General features: G+C 42.4%; 2 protein-coding genes across 2 annotated transcripts; one reads left to right on the top strand and one right to left on the bottom strand.

Moving 5' to 3' along the window:
* Positions 1–4,524: 4,524 nt before the first annotated feature.
* On the bottom strand, positions 4,525–16,275 carry LOC307042416 (uncharacterized protein). The gene is made up of 12 exons (XM_079686278.1): positions 16,267–16,275; positions 15,985–16,108; positions 15,646–15,723; positions 15,163–15,522; positions 14,972–15,067; positions 14,658–14,890; positions 9,359–9,537; positions 7,575–7,692; positions 7,009–7,106; positions 6,724–6,918; positions 6,389–6,565; positions 4,525–6,281 (listed from the first exon to the last, which is right to left on the bottom strand). Exons 4-6 carry the CDS (start codon positions 15,380–15,382, stop codon positions 14,778–14,780), a joined length of 429 nt encoding a protein of 142 aa, XP_079542404.1. The 5' UTR covers positions 15,383–15,522; positions 15,646–15,723; positions 15,985–16,108; positions 16,267–16,275; the 3' UTR covers positions 4,525–6,281; positions 6,389–6,565; positions 6,724–6,918; positions 7,009–7,106; positions 7,575–7,692; positions 9,359–9,537; positions 14,658–14,777.
* Positions 9,529–14,642, top strand: LOC307042415 (SCAN domain-containing protein 3-like). The gene is made up of 2 exons (XM_079686277.1): positions 9,529–11,912; positions 12,203–14,642. Exon 1 carries the CDS (start codon positions 10,099–10,101, stop codon positions 11,908–11,910), a length of 1,812 nt encoding a protein of 603 aa, XP_079542403.1. The 5' UTR covers positions 9,529–10,098; the 3' UTR covers positions 11,911–11,912; positions 12,203–14,642.
* Positions 16,276–16,942: the final 667 nt, after the last annotated feature.

Consider the following 16,942-nt stretch of genomic DNA (forward strand, 5'->3'; position numbering starts at 1 on the left):
GGCTGCCTATGAGCTCCCAAATTTGGCCCGGATCATCCGGGATTTGTGGGATAAGCTCCATAAACTGACAAAGTCATCCAAATATGTCGCTTTTATCGCCCAAAGATATATCATGCAAATACATTAAAATAGTAAAAGGTACAATTGTGCTCGGCATTAACCGGAATTTGATTTATATAGCCCCCAAAAAATAATTAAAAATCATTTTCGTGGGGAAAAGTGTTAAAACGCCTGATTAAAGCATTTGCGGGACCCCAGCGAGCTCCAGACTAGTTTCATTGTGTCGGGGACCCTGGATAATGATAAAACACATCATTTAAATGCCAAAAACACCATTAAAAGTCACTTTTAGGGGCAAAAAACAGCCTCTGTCCACTTCGTTAACAAAGTGATGGGGAAAAGGACAAAATCGTGATTAAAGCATTTTGCGGGACCCCAGCGAGCTCCAGACTAGTTTCATTGTGTCGGGGACCCTGGATAATGATAAGACCCATCATTTAAATGCCAAAAACACCATTAAAAGTCACTTTTAGGGGCAAAAAACAGCCTCTGTCCACTTCGTTAACAAAGTGATGGGGAAAAGGACCAAATCGTGATTAAAGCATTTTGCGGGACCCCAGCGAGCTCCAGACTATGTGCATTGCGTCGGGGACCCTGGAGAAAGATAAAACACATCATTTAAATACAAAAAACACCATTAAAAGTCACTTTTAGGGGCAAAAAACAGCCTCTGTCCACTTCGTTAACAAAGTGATGGGGAAAAGGACAAAATCGTGATTAAAGCATTTCCGGGACCCCAGCGAGCTCCAGACTATGTGCATTGTGTCGGGGACCCTGGAGAATGATAAAACACATCATTTAAATGCCAAAAACACCATTAAAAGTCACTTTTAGGGGCAAAAAACAGCCTCTGTCCACTTCGTTAACAAAGTGATGGGGAAAAGGACAAAATCGTGATTAAAGCATTTTGCGGGACCCCAGCGAGCTCCAGACTAGTTTCATTGTGTCGGGGACCCTGGATAATGATAAGACCCATCATTTAAATGCCAAAAACACCATTAAAAGTCACTTTTAGGGGCAAAAAACAGCCTCTGTCCACTTCGTTAACAAAGTGATGGGGAAAAGGACAAAATCGTGATTAAAGCATTTTGCGGGACCCCAGCGAGCTCCAGACTATGTGCATTGCGTCGGGGACCCTGGAGAAAGATAAAACACATCATTTAAATACAAAAAACACCATTAAAAGTCACTTTTAGGGGCAAAAAACAGCCTCTGTCCACTTCGTTAACAAACTGATGGGGAAATGGACCAAATCGTGATTAAAGCATTTTGCGGGACCCCAGCGAGCTCCAGACTAGTTGCATTGTCTTGGGGACCCTCCACAATGATAAGACCCATCATTTAAATACAAAAAACACCATTAAAAGTCACTTTTAGGGGCAAAAAACAGCCTCTGTCCACTTCGTTAACAAAGTGATGGGGAAATGGACAAAATCGTGATTAAAGCATTTTGCGGGACCCCAGCGAGCTCCAGACTAGTTTCATTGTGTCGGGGACCCTGGATAATGATAAAACACATCATTTAAATGCCAAAAACACCATTAAAAGTCACTTTTAGGGGCAAAAAACAGCCTCTGTCCACTTCGTTAACAAACTGATGGGGAAATGGACCAAATCGTGATTAAAGCATTTCCGGGACCCCAGCGAGCTCCAGACTAGTTTCATTGTGTCGGGGACCCTGGATAATGATAAAACACATCATTTAAATGCCAAAAACACCATTAAAAGTCACTTTTAGGGGCAAAAAACAGCCTCTGTCCACTTCGTTAACAAAGTGATGGGGAAAAGGACAAAATCGTGATTAAAGCATTTTGCGGGACCCCAGCGAGCTCCAGACTATGTGCATTGCGTCGGGGACCCTGGATAATGATAAAACACATCATTTAAATGCCAAAAACACCATTAAAAGTCACTTTTAGGGGCAAAAAACAGCCTCTGTCCACTTCGTTAACAAAGTGATGGGGAAAAGGACAAAATCGTGATTAAAGCATTTTGCGGGACCCCAGCGAGCTCCAGACTAGTTTCATTGTGTCGGGGACCCTGGATAATGATAAGACCCATCATTTAAATGCCAAAAACACCATTAAAAGTCACTTTTAGGGGCAAAAAACAGCCTCTGTCCACTTCGTTAACAAAGTGATGGGGAAAAGGACAAAATCGTGATTAAAGCATTTTGCGGGACCCCAGCGAGCTCCAGACTATGTGCATTGCGTCGGGGACCCTGGAGAAAGATAAAACACATCATTTAAATACAAAAAACACCATTAAAAGTCACTTTTAGGGGCAAAAAACAGCCTCTGTCCACTTCGTTAACAAACTGATGGGGAAATGGACCAAATCGTGATTAAAGCATTTTGCGGGACCCCAGCGAGCTCCAGACTAGTTGCATTGTCTTGGGGACCCTCCACAATGATAAGACCCATCATTTAAATACAAAAAACACCATTAAAAGTCACTTTTAGGGGCAAAAAACAGCCTCTGTCCACTTCGTTAACAAAGTGATGGGGAAATGGACAAAATCGTGATTAAAGCATTTTGCGGGACCCCAGCGAGCTCCAGACTAGTTTCATTGTGTCGGGGACCCTGGATAATGATAAGACCCATCATTTAAATGCCAAAAACACCATTAAAAGTCACTTTTAGGGGCAAAAAACAGCCTCTGTCCACTTCGTTAACAAACTGATAGGCAAATGGACAGAAGGGGGAACACGGCCCAGCCGCTGCTCCGCTGCTCCAGACTATGTGCATTGTGTCGGGGAGCCAGGTCAAACCCCTCCATGCACACCGCCAGAACCAGAACCTCACGACCCTGGTGACCTTAAAGGTGTTTGTCTTTGTTTGTTTTTGTACTCCACATAGACAGGCAGGTGTTCAGCACCGCGGGCCCGCTGCTGCTGCTGCTGCTGCTGGAAGGTGGAACACTTTGAGTCTTTTTATTTTCTCTTTTCTCCCTGCTCCTGCACACACCTTTTGTTCCCCTCCTCTGCCTTACACATCCTCCCACGCTCGAGCACTCCTCACTCGGACTAAACCCCTCCATGCACACCGCCAGAACCAGAACCTCACGACCCTGGTGACCTTAAAGGTGTTTGTCTTTGTTTGTTTTTGTATTCCACATAGACAGGCTGGGGTTCAGCACCACGCACAGAGCCTACCCGCTACCTCCAGGGCGCATCACCACATTTTACAAGCCAGGAAAGGTGCATGGATCCTGGGTAAACATTGATTAAGTGTTTTTAAATGTGTGGAACAGTGTTTTGTCACTTTCAAAACTCTCCTGTCATTGACCGGAGAATTTGGGTCGATTTTGTATTCAATCTGGCCATTAATATTCCAGTGAGACGAAGTACGTACATTGACCGGAGTGATCCCATGTTAATGTTGTCCAAATACCGGAACATTCCCTGACCCTGTGTTTTCCTCTTGTCATTAGTTTCCCTGGTGTCTAATTGTCTGATTATGTTCACCTGGGCCCCTGTGTTTTCTCCTCCCTCCTCACCTGTGTCTTGTTGTGTGATTGAGTCTTGTGTGTATTTAAGTTCTGGGTTGTCTGTCTGTCTTGGTCGGTTCGTCTTGTTCCCTGACTAGTTCTGCGGTGAGTGTTCTGTTTGTCATTGTACATATATATATATATCATAGCCTTGAAATAAAGGAAGTTTCAGTTTAAATCTGCATTTGGGTCCTGCTTGTTTCACAAACCGTGACAATCTACCAATTGGATCAAATATAAAAGTCAGCCGAATTAGTATTGATACTGCGAGACGTATTGTGTGAAAAGAAATGCAAGATGTTGTTTAATTGCTGATATATTTATGATCCACGTCACATATTCAGTTTCGGCGGCAGTTCTTCCTGTTTGTCTAGAAGTCTCATCAGGGCTCTATAAATAGAGAACTACGGCAGATATGTAATATTTAATGCAGCCGAACCATGTATTACAATGTCGTTATGTGATGACTTTCAAAGAGAAAAGCAAGCACACTCGGAATAAAGTATTATTTTATTCTTTTAAAATGTTTTTGGATTTCACATCAACAGGAAGTCCGGTTAACTAAAATGTCCGTGCGGAACAATACCCCAACCCATAGATCCGTGGGTGAATAATGTCAATGATAGCAATCACCACATTACACACATTCCTTCACATTTTAATTTAAATTAAAGTATTTCGTGAGGCCTTCTAAAATGTTTTTAAATATAATTATATATAATATAATTAATATGTTAGCTTATTCTGTGGTATGCCTTTTGTTTAGCTGCTATGCCACTTTAGCTGTAACAAGCGGAAATGTCCCCGCTGTGGGACTAATAAAGGATTTCTGATTCTGATATGAGCCAGTTGAGGTGTTACACAGGGTGTCGGAACTTGGACACACTTGTATGTTTTCTTATATGTAGCTGAATGCTGTTGTAATGGTACATTCAGAGGGTGTGACGAACATTGACACTCCTGTGACAAGCTGGTTGATGGAAAATGAGTTTATTTTAATACAATTAGTTATGAGAAACATTAATAAGACAAGATATGAGCCAGTTGAGATGTTGCACATGGGTGTCAGAACTTAAACACAGCTTACATTGCCTCTTATATGTAGACGAATGCTGTTGTAATGGTACATTCATAGTGTGAGACACATGACAATAAATGTAGTATTTTGTTAACTTGTGTACCTGTTTTACTTTAAGAAAGCCAGGTGAATACCTGTCGGACTATGGGTATTGGATAACATCTGTCCAGTTGGAAGGAAGTGGGCTAAAATAGCATTTATTTAATCAGATAACAGATATGTGAACATCAACAAAGAAATTAGTGAGTTGACACGTAAACCATGGTTTGTGAACTTCAATTCATATAGAATTTTTATTTTGTGTGTTTTTTTGCGCATATTTATCCCAGTTCACAAAGGGTAAACAACACACAAGTTCCAGGCCAATCGTTACAGAGTTTTCAACATAGAAGTGATTTAGCCAATCAGAATGCAGATCCTGCAGCACCGGAGGCAGGCTTTACTGCACTCGCAATGTGACAGTGAAGGGAGAGTTCTGCTTCTGAAGATAATAACTCAGATAAAACCGTAATAACTCAATATAATGTTTTCAACCCTAAACGGCAACACTTTCTAGTTGTAGGTGTGTGAGTGTGAGAGAGGGCCTGCTCACGGAAAGCTGGTTGCTGACACAGAAGGACTCCCGAATAGGTGAATTGTGGTAAAGAAATAAAAAATAGAGAAAGTGCATCTCTGTCAGCAAAGCTTCTGTCAGTCAGAGGGTTAGGTAAAGGTTGAGATAGTTATCATGTGAGGAGAATTAACTAAAATACAATACATAGCAATGTTTGAACCAACCATAGTCATGGGTTTGTTTTAAATACAAACGTTTACATATTCCTCACAAGCCACATTTTTAAGGATTGTTCAAGGCAATTCATTCCAGAATGTTCACTTAGTTCAAAGAAGCAACATGCATAGTAAGATAACAACTTTTTTTCACATTATTTGAAGTGAGAAGTTGTGTGTGAGAGTGCACACAATGTTATTGTCTGACGATAACTGGCCTCTGGTCTTAATACTGGTAGGAGAGGTTAAGTAAATTTCAGTCAATATCATGGTGTGTGACATTAACAAGAATTCTGACTGAGCAGAGGTATGTGTGTCTGTGTGAGGGAGGGTGTGTCTGAGTGTGTGGGTCAATTATTGTAAATGTTTAGATGTTCATGTTCTATGTGTGAGAGAGACTGGCACATAGAGGAAGAGATTGAGGGAGCACACAGAAAGGAGAGAGAGAGGTGGGGGGACATACACCCAGCATGTGTGCCTATCTGTATGATGTGGCTCTTTGCAGTAACGCAGGGAAATTATTGGCTCTCAACCTCTAACTGGTTGGCCACCCCTTCAGGGTAGGGTGGGGGAGAGAGGCGCTGTACCCCAGCATCCTTTCCTCAAGGAGGGGGTAGGGTGGGGGAGAGAGGCGCAGTGCCCTAGCGTCCTTTCCTCAAGGTGGGGGTAGGGTGTGTGTGATGTCCTCATCAGGGTCTTCCTCACTGTCATCACTGATGTCACTGTCTTGGTCATGGTTCTCCACAGAATCATCAGGCCATTGAGGGGCATTTGGTCCGATTGCCAGGCTGTAGGCCGAAGAAAGATGTTGGATGTGTGTGTCCACGTCAGCAAGTCTTTTCTTTAGAAGACTAGCTAATCCATCTCTCCCTTCTTGAGTCATGTCTAGGGCAGAACATAGAGAATAGAATAGTGAAAAGGCATCTAATTTTTGTTACTAGTACACACTGTGGATGTTAAGTAGTATTTGGTTATGGCATCATGGAATTTACCACTATGTCCTCCACATGACACATGTTGCATCTGCATCCTGATCTTGTCAGCCTGACTTCTCAGATAAAGGCAGTGCTGCCTCATCTCCCTCACAATTATGGCCCTCTCCTCCACAAGTCTCCTTTTGCCCATGTAGGCATCAAATACTTTTTTTTGGGCCAAAATGGACACCGATTCTGAAGAGAGAGGAACAGCAAGCATACCATTACCGACCAAGACATGCACCAGTAGGATAAGTGACCAGTGTCCATTGACTGGGAAGCTGGTGTTATAGGTCTTGCTTAGTGCCAGAAAATAAACATATTATATAAACACAAACAAGAGAAGCTCTTACCATCAATTTGCACTTCCCATGGCCATATTAGACTGTCTGTTGTTTGCTGTTCTGCAGACAGTCTTCTCTCCACCTCTTCTTCCTGGATTTCTCCTTCAGGAGGCTGTCCGGTGTTGTACTGGCGTATTGCCGCTAAGAGTTTGGTCTTTTCCTCCCTTAACCTTTTGCGACGCAACTGCCAAATCTTATTGCTGTCTATATGACGTAATTGTAAAAAAGATTACAGAAACAATGTTCAATGGAATTTTTTAATTACATGACTGCAACTGAATAATAATAACTTACCAGTCTGTCTATAGAGAGGCAGGCTTTCTTTTGGCACAGCCCTAGAAATAGCTGCTCAATGGACATCTGGAGAGACTGATTGTCGCCTGATGTGTTGTCTTGGGTAAATAACAAGAAACACAGTTTGAGGACAAAGAAAACATAGGTGTTAATACTATACATTAAATAACAATGTTGAAACAGACTACCGTAATTTTTGGACTATAAGGCGCACCTGAATATAAGCCGCAGCAGCGGCATACCACTCTCGGTTCCACTTTTACTTTTGCGCGCTACCTGTGTCACTCTTTTCCGGCCTCCAGCTTTTCCTGCTGGAACCCGCCGCTTAAAGGAGGGGGTCCGCGGACCGGCCATAGAGCCCATAGAGTTAAAGGTGGTGGCCGTTAGCTGTAAAAATCCATAGATTAGCCGCACCGTTATATAAACCGCAGCGTCGAAAAATGGGGAAAAAGGCGCGGCTTATAGTCCGAAAATTACGGTACATCAAAGACAAAGATAAAGTAAAGTAAGAGATGGATAATAACTTCCAGACAGAATTATGTTGGTCTAATGACAAGAGGACATACCTGATTTTGTCATGTACTTAGTTGTGATGGCACAACGTGACAGAAAGCTGTTCACCATCTCCACTTCTTCCCCGGCCGTCGAACCAGCACCCTCCAAATTTCTCCCACTCCACACAATCTAACAAATACACATATATTATATGTCATAGATTAGTAAAAAGAAATTCTTACAATCACAATAATATAAGAGTGGGCATGCATGACCGAGAGAAACGGTTGCATGCTCAGCAAAGGTCGCAGTTCTGGCATTGTCTTTGCCACTTTCTCGAGGTAGGGCCAGTATTTACAAGCAATATCTGTGCAATAAAAATGCACGTTTGAAGGAACAAGAGGTAGGCAAATATTTCTCCTCTGAACATGTTGAGAGCTTTCAGTAGCACTCCATGTCTACATACAGCCACCTCTAAACCCTCTTCATCAAGCCTGCTGGCTCTTCTTGCTGTCTCTCGAGCAGCTGACCACTGGCTGGTACCACATGTACCTTTTCCTGGGGTCTATAATTAAAGACATTTTAATGTTACACTCTCAAAACAAGTAAAGGCTAGAAAAATGATCGGAAAAAAAATGTTGTGCTTACACATTTTACATTTGTTCTGACTTTGTCAACAAAGTCTGTGACAGCCGAGTCTTCCATGATGAACGGCCCTTTAAAAAGTGGTTAATCGATCCTAAATTAAAAAATAAATATTCAATCCATTATTATCATCATCATTAATAGGCTACTTCTTAAATTCAATTGACATACAAAAAAGATGTACCTCTGTGACTGTCGGACTGTTGGCTTAGACCCCGGCCCCACGAGGACGCATACGGTAAAACGCATACGCAAACGCAAAAAAGTCTTCCGTTCACACGCATTCGATTCATTAATGTGTCCGTTAACACTAGGCCACTGGAAATGCTGGAAACGCTGTAGTACATATGCCAGGCCTGTAAGTGGCGCTGCTGCCGCCACAAAATACACCAAAAGCAGCGAAGAAGACCCCTGAGCATGGTTGCCATGGTTGCCCTTTTGCTTATTCTCCGCGGTGGACGGCGTGTTCTCCTGCTGTATATCTCTCAGGTAGTCCACCAGCAGATGAAAAACACCCACCTCTCCGCCTCTTCCAAGGGACGAGGGAACCGTGCGGCAGAGTTTCCGTTAAAAAAAATGTTCCGCCGGTCAACATGTCTGTTAAAGTTTAAATCTTCCGTACAAAATTAGAAAAGTGCCGATCAGAGGTCTTCTTTGTTATTTATTGAGCTTTAAAACAAATTGATAACGACTCTGTTCTCTGTATAATAATATTTAATAAACGGTGCCTGCTTCTCTTTTCCTCCCCCTCTTCTGACAGCCCAGCAGCAGCAGGAGACGTGGGGAGAGGGAGGCGGGCTATTTCATCGTTATCAGAAAATGATCATATTGGGCTTACACACGGAGCCGTTGGACCCCTAGAGCGTTGCGTATGCCGGTATACCCACCTTGGGACCCCCCCCACAGAGCGGAGCAAGGCAACGAAACTTAAAATAAGAAGCAGCATTTTACGGCGCGCTATGCATGGGGCCGCCTTGAGGGGGTTTCCCGACATGTCGTTTCAGTAAATTAAAGGGTGTTTCATGTTGTCGTTGCCGTGGGACTTCTTAATACCTTGGAAAATGCCGTTTAATACTTTGTAATACTTTTTAATAGCCTTAATTTTCGCTAAATTGATTTATCAACTTTTAATACTTTTTAAGACCCCACGGACACCCTGATCATTGATAGGCTACTTCTTAAATTCAATTGACATACAAAAAAGATGTACCTCTCTGACTGTCGGAAACGGTACTGTTTCCTATTCCCATCCACTGACACAGCCAACATTTTGGGAGTAGAAGCTGGGCATGAGAAGGGTTCCTCACACATAATTTTCTGGCACTCGTACTGGCAGGCCATATAATCCAGAAAGCTTCTTTGGAAGACATCTCCATGGATTTTTCCTGTCTGGAAGTTTGAGAAGCAAAATTGTTACCTTACACATGTCAGAATAATACGAGGAAACAGGAAGACTTTCACAGTGGTTGGAGGCAAGAGGGGGGCTATTAGGAGTATCCCTAACACACGATATCCTGAAAAGTGAAGGTCAGGTTAGGATTGGCAGATGCTGTAAGAGAAGGAGCATTATTTCAGCTTTTGTCATAATTATGCACCATGACTCTACTTTCTCTACAGCAGTGGTTCTCAAAGTGGGGTCCGCGACCCCCCGGGGGTCCGTGGCACTCTGCCAGGGGGTCCGTTAAAAGTTTTCAGATTCATTAATTTAAATTATCATATCATTTTTTTTCTTTTTTTTTTTTTTTACAAAAGGCTTCATAGTTCAACAAATAATATTTTTCTTTTTTTAATCTAAAATAGTTCATAGATTACGTTCTAATCTAACACATCTATACATTTAAAAATCAAGCGTGTCACCCGTTACCGTGGAAACAACATTAACTGGTACGTCAGTCAGAGAGTGCCGCTGCTAGCATCATAGAGATATAACACGGCTAGCATACAACGAAGATGGACAGATTTTTAAAACGACCGGTTACGGCTACAAATGAAGTAAATGAAAAACAAAAAACAAAAGTAAGGAAATACGATGAGGAGTATCTCCAATATGGATTTATTGAAGTGGAAGGGAAACCGAAATGTCTGATATGCCTGCGGTGTCTTGCCAATGAGGCAATGAAGCCTGCCAAATTGAAGAGGCACCTCGAGACCAAGCATCCAGATTATGCAAAAAAAGACCGGGCTTTTTTTGAGAGGAAGGGCGAGGACTACCGCCAGCAACAACAACGGATGGTTAATGTTACGTCTGTTTCTGCTAAAGCGCAGCGGGCCTCCTACCTGGTAGCGCAGAGGATTGCTAAGGCGCGAAAGCCCCACACAATAGCGGAGGAACTGCTGCTCCCTGCTGCGGTGGATCTGTGTGAGGTGATGGTGGGGAAAGATGCGGCTGCCAAATTGAGAAGTGTACCTCTGTCAAATGACACCATCAGACGACGAATTGAGGACATGTCTGCTGATATCAAATCACAACTGCTGGAAAGACTGAGAGGTTCTAAATTCGCGGTTCAATTGGATGAGTCCACTGATGTGTCCGGCTCTGCGCAGCTCATCGCGCTGGTTCGCTACCCGTGGGAAGGAAGGATTCAGGAAGATTTTTTATTTTGTCAAGAGTTGACGGGGCGAGCAACAGGTGAGGAGATTTTCAATGTTATAGATATGTTCATGGAGACTGGCAATGTGAGTTGGGAGAATTGCATTGCGATTTGCACGGATGGGGCAGCTGCCATGACCGGACGCAAGAGTGGGGTGGTTGCTCGTGCCAAGGAGCGCAATCCAATGATGATAGCTACCCACTGCATGCTGCACAGGCAGGCTCTGGCATCAAAATCATTGAGTCCTGAGCTACACTCCGTTCTCAGCACGGTGGTATCTGTGGTCAACCACATCAAGTGTAAGCCACTGCAGTCCCGTTTATTCGGCCAGCTCTGCAGGGAGATGGGCGCAGGACAGGACACCCTGCTGTTCCATTCAGAGGTGCGTTGGCTCTCCCGTGGAAAAGTGCTACAGCGGGTGTACGAACTGCGCTCAGAGCTTTGTGAGTTCATCCAGAATGACAAGCCAACCACTGCAGCACTCTTCTCGGACCCCGAATGGATCGCACAGCTTGCCTACCTCGCAGATGTGTTCAACTCATTGAACGATCTCAGTTTGTCCGTTCAAGGCAGATATGCCTCTATCCTGGAGGTAAGCGACAAAATGAAGTCATTCCGTGCCAAAACAGCGATCTGGAGAAGGCGGGTGCAAAATGGCATTACAGACATGTTCCCCCAACTCACAGAGTTTTTGGACACAAACCAAATACCAGCTGAGATTGTGAAAAATACAATCGGTTTGCATCTTGCCTCCCTTGGTGACTATTTCAATGACTATTTCACTGACGTTGACACCGATGCCTGGGACTGGGTGCGCGACCCCTTCGTTGCCCATACATCAGCGCGGGGTCTCAGTGGAAAAGCAGAGGAGGAGCTGCTGGACCTGGCATACGACGGGACGCTGAGAATCCGGTTCGGCCAAGGGGGTTATGTGGACTTTTGGCCTTCAGTTGAACAGGAGTATCCGGAAATCGCTGCTGTTGCCATGCGGGTGTTGCTCCCCTTTCCAACCACATACCTGTGCGAGTCATCATTCTCAGCGCTGACCTCCATGAAGACCAAGTACAGGGCTCGGATGGAAGTGGAGAACGACCTACGTGTATGCCTCTCATCTACTTCTCCAAGGATGGAGAAGTTGTGCAGCGAGAGACGGGCCCATATCTCACATTAATGGTAAGAGCATGCTATCTCTATCTGTCTGTGTGTGTGTGTGTGTGTGTGTGTGTGTGTGTGTGTGTGTGTGTGTGTGTGTGTGTGTGTGTGTGTGTGTGTGTGTGTGTGTGTGTGTGTGTGTGTGTGTGTGTGTGTGTGTGTGTGTGTGTGTGTGTGTGTGTGTGTGTGTGTGTGTGTGTGTGTGTGTGTGTGTGTGTGTGTGTGTGTGTGTGTGTGTGTGTGTGTGTAACAGAAATGTCAGATATGTTGCATTTGATGATTTAGTTTGATATGTGTGTCTTCACTTGCAGAGAGAAGCAATCAGCTTCATGGACTGCCTTGCATCACTCCAATAGTGTCCAGAGCTGGCTGCCATTACAAGTAGTGGTTTGGGATTGTAACAATGCAGTTGCAGTTGTTTTGCAATTTACTTAATATATGTTGCAATGCAGGCATGTGTTCAATTGTTTATAGCTTGCATTTATTTTGTGATTAGACTTTTATAAATCATTTAATTTTTAACTAAGAGTGAAACACTTGATGTTTCATCTTTATGTGTGTGTGTGTTTGTGTGTGTATGTTCTGAAATGCACTTCAAATTATCACTTTTCTCTTGATTTCCCTTTGATATTTTGTTTAGGTACAGTGTTACTTGCAGCTAATTGATTGTTTGTTTTATGGGTATTCTGTGTTGAGATGGTGCAAATATTTTTAATACATATCTAATATCTTTCTAATACATTTCTCTTGTGTTGTTCTTTCACATAACTAAGACTATAGAAGTGTAAAAAAATAGGCTACGTCAGATTATTCCAAGGGACATACATGTCAAGTCAAGTACATTTTTATTTATATAGCCCAAAATCATAAATCAGAATGAGGGGGTCCTTGGTGTATTCTCTATCTTGTAAGGGGTCCTTGGCTGCAAAACAATTGAGAACCTCTGCTCTACAGTACAATCAGGGCCGTGGGAAGTAGGGGTGCTGAGGGTGCTGCAGCACCCCCTGGTGGAGGACATAATTAAGTAAAGAAGCACACCTTTATAATTATTAGGATAAATAAAAACAGGTTTGAAATCATTCCAATGTATACTATAGTAAATCTAAAATATTGTTTAAAACCGGAGAGATTTAAAAATATGCATAAATAAATGTTAACTGTTAAAATGAGATATAAATGAACCTCAAAAATAAAATAAGTTAGCCTACATTTATTTGTTATTGGTTATGGTAGGTTATTGGTTATGTTTATATGATTTGATTAATAAAATGCAAACTGATCTTTTTCATATGGGTGTTTAGAATTGTACCTAGATCAGTCTCTAGTAGTGATGGGATTTATGGCTCTTTGAAGGGAGCCGGATCTTATGGCTCCGTTCCTTTCAAAGAGCCGTTCAAAAGAGCCGTTCAAAAGAGCCGTTTTTTTTGGCAGGGTTACTTGGTTTGTCTGTGAAATAATCACCAGGATAATGATTGACTGTATTGCTAGACCTAATGTCAATAATCTGCTTTGTAAACACGACACAAGGTGGCGCCATATCCATGTCATTCATGTCCGTGAATGTACTACTTTGAATTTACCCTCCGTATTTGTTAAGTAAATAAAGTTGCCTTGCCTTGAATGAAATTCACGCAACTCTTAATATTAGATACTGTGTTTTTAAGTGGCGATGGAGATCATTTGTTGGCCCTGCTTTAAAGGATATTTTGCCTTTACAAATGGTGCGCTTTTTTGGTTGAAGTGCATCAAAATGCTGCTGCGTTTTCGCCTTTGGCTCATTTTCCATCCGAAAAACACGTCGTCTACCTGTCCTGTAGCCTACCACATGTTATGACTTCTCTCTCTCGCGTATTCCGTTAAGACCCACCCCATCTCACTCCTCCTGCTGAAACCTACTAATCAGAGTAGGGGCGGGTCTTCACAGAATACGTTTGGGGAACAAAATCAAGCTTTTTAACAGGCGAGTGGATTTTGGCAGGCAGTGAGTGCGGACTAACAATTGAACGATAACAAGAACGGCTCTCACCAAGTACGACTCGGTTCCCCTCGTTCATACCAAAGAGCCGTTCAAAAGAATCGGCTCGTTCGCGACCGACACATCACTAGTCTCTAGTAATTGGGTGCTCAAAGTGCACCAGATTGAAGCATTTTACTTGAATATGTTCAACAAAATCTTCCCGGGGGTGCACCCCCGGATACCCCTAGAGGATGTGAAGTCCACCCCCCAATTAAAACATGTTTGTGCAATACTAAATACATTTGAAGCCTTTTTATATAAGCTGTCCACCATGTCAATACGTTTCTCTTTTTGTAGTGTATTGGTCTTTTGTAGAGGTTTTTCATTGCCACCTAAAATCTTGCCTAGGGCAGCAAATTGGTCAGAACCGGCCCTGGTGTCATCCCCACACCATCCCCCATTTGAAACATGTTCCCACGGCTATGAGTACAATACAATACATAATCCTATTTTTTCCCACAGAAGAGCACAATGTTTTTCATCATACAAATTCTGTTCTTCAGTAAAGAACAAAAGTTGGATTATGATACTGTATGTTTGATCTTATACAGTATGTCCTACATCTACCAGTGCTAGGTTTTTAGCTCTAATGTAACACTAGTTAAACTACTTTCAGTAACATTGTAAGCTTTTCAATTTAGTTATTTTGACAAACATATTTCCAATCAACATGTTTCATCTACACAAAATAAAATGCATCCTTTCACAATGCCCTCTACTTATGCAATACTCAGTGAAAGTCATCTTACCCTTCCATAATGCTGTGTCCCCCGTTCCAGCATCTGTAAAAAGGCCTGTCTGGACAAACCTGGTGCCACAGTCTTCAGGTCCTCAAAAGATTTGAAGACATCCGTGGAATATAACGTGTCTCAGTTCACAGAAGCTGGCCAGTGACCGCTTCTAATGAGGTCTCCCCAATCAGGTGTCCATTCGTAATGGCATGTGTTGCACACCCTCTTGGGGAGATGCAAATCATAACGCCCTAATAACAAATACAGTTAAGTAAAAACAATCGCATTCATTACCTGTATTAGGGTGACAAAAAGAACACTTAAAATCATACCATTAATACAGAGGAAAATGACAGGCCTGCCTATAGACTCTGTAACACCTTCAGGGTTACACGAGTGTGAAGGCCTACCAGTGGGCAGAAGACGATCTGTGAAGAGAGGTTAAAAATATGTCTTAAACTACCAGCACATTAGGAAAGTTATAAAATAACCACTTGGGGCTAAATTGTGTTAAGTGAAATACCTTGGTGTCTCAAAGTGAACATGTCATTTGTCTTGACTAGTGACATTGTTGGGGGAATACATTTGAAATATCCTTCATTGAAGGACTCCCTGATATGAAGGGTGTGTATGCTGTGTTTAGAAATGTCACAGTCATGACACAACCATTCAAGGGGCATGCATTCTCTGCAGCGAAGGACCGCAGGAGCGGAGCAATGTGAGCATCTCCTTTCCGGTACCATAGTTGAAGACAGCAAGCTGTCCAAGTGATGGGACCTTGCCTTTTGCCACTCCAATTGGGCAGCACTTTGGCGCAGGCACCATGAGGAAGAGTTTGATGGTTGATCAACCAAAAGCTCCTGCAATTGCTGAATCTCATCTTCTGGAAACAAACAAAAAAGAAAAGGTTCAGCATCACAAAAGCGTACTTATATTGCATCACGTATTCGTTTGATGTTATGTTGACACATTTCCTAACTTTCAATGATAGTAAATGTCATCCTACCAAAAAGCTGAGGGGGTACTGCAGAGGTTGCTCCAGCTGGTTCCACAGTCACTGGACTGTCAATGGCAACAGTTCTGGCTTACAAATAATAATAATAGATATATTGGTAACAGATAATAACAGGAGGCAATCGCAGGCAAATGTTATGCATTAAAAGAGTTCTAACAGTTCTAACCAACTCTAACTATTTATTACAATGGCCTATTTTTATATGTACGACGGAATAACATATATTTGTTCAATACCTCTCTAAGCTGAAACATGCTGTACCAATAATGTTGCGAACAATCAAAACAAAAATGATATGTTAATCATGAATACCTGTATACATGCACGAACCTTTAGTACGTCGGCAGGTTGCCCCACTTCTGCTCCTCCTTTTTAGAGGACACCCCTGAGCATCTTTGCCAACCCAGCGGATTCTGCTCCTGTTAGATGCTGCTCTGGCCCTGTCTTCTTCCTCCTTCAATAAAGTAGTCATGCATTTTCACAACAAGCTGCTTTTCATTCCCAGTGTATTCCTATTCACTTACAAGCATTACAAAATTACAAGCACATAATCAATCAACCTAATCAGTACATCGGGCACAAAACCAATACAATTGAAATAAAAAAATGTACCTTCAGTTGTTTACAAAGTAAATCGGCAAGGAAAATGGCATCTTCTAGCTGTTCCTAGCCTTGTTTAGCAGCCATTTCAGGAACTAGAAATCTAAACACACACAGGTGTGTGTGTTTGCATGCGTATAAATACAAAAGAGAAAGTGGTAAAGAGACAGAGATGAAGATGGTAAAAATGGGGAGAAGACAGGAAGAAATGTAGGGAATATAGCTCTGAGGAGGGAGAAGAGAAGAAATTGAAAAAGGCTCTTAAAAGTGCTGTTTGATCTTGCTTTGGTTTGGTTTGTTTTGGTGTACTTCTAAAAGTAATTATTCTAAAGGTTCTTATTATACATCCATGGTCTGTAGTTCGTTTATAGCATAACGTTAGCATTTTGCTTCTGGCCATTAGATTTATGATTCGAAAATTATAAAAGTAGGGTAGATATGTGGAGATTATCCGGCTGAACAAAAGGTGCATTTATCAAGCAGGTTCGTTTTCCACAGATCTTATTTCGAGCTATTTTCCAAAATCCTATGGAGAAATCCCATTGACTCTGAGACGAGGGAACCAATAGTTGTAAAATGCTAACTCACTTCCGGGTTGTAGGACTCACCACTGCACTATATCTCCGGTCAAGTAAAGCTAATATGTGTTTAGCTAGCTCGTGCTTTAAAAAGATATGTAACTACAACG

This window comes from Notothenia rossii (genome assembly GCF_949606895.1).
Source record: "Notothenia rossii genome assembly, chromosome: 6".
NCBI classification, from domain to species: Eukaryota; Metazoa; Chordata; class Actinopteri; order Perciformes; family Nototheniidae; genus Notothenia; species Notothenia rossii.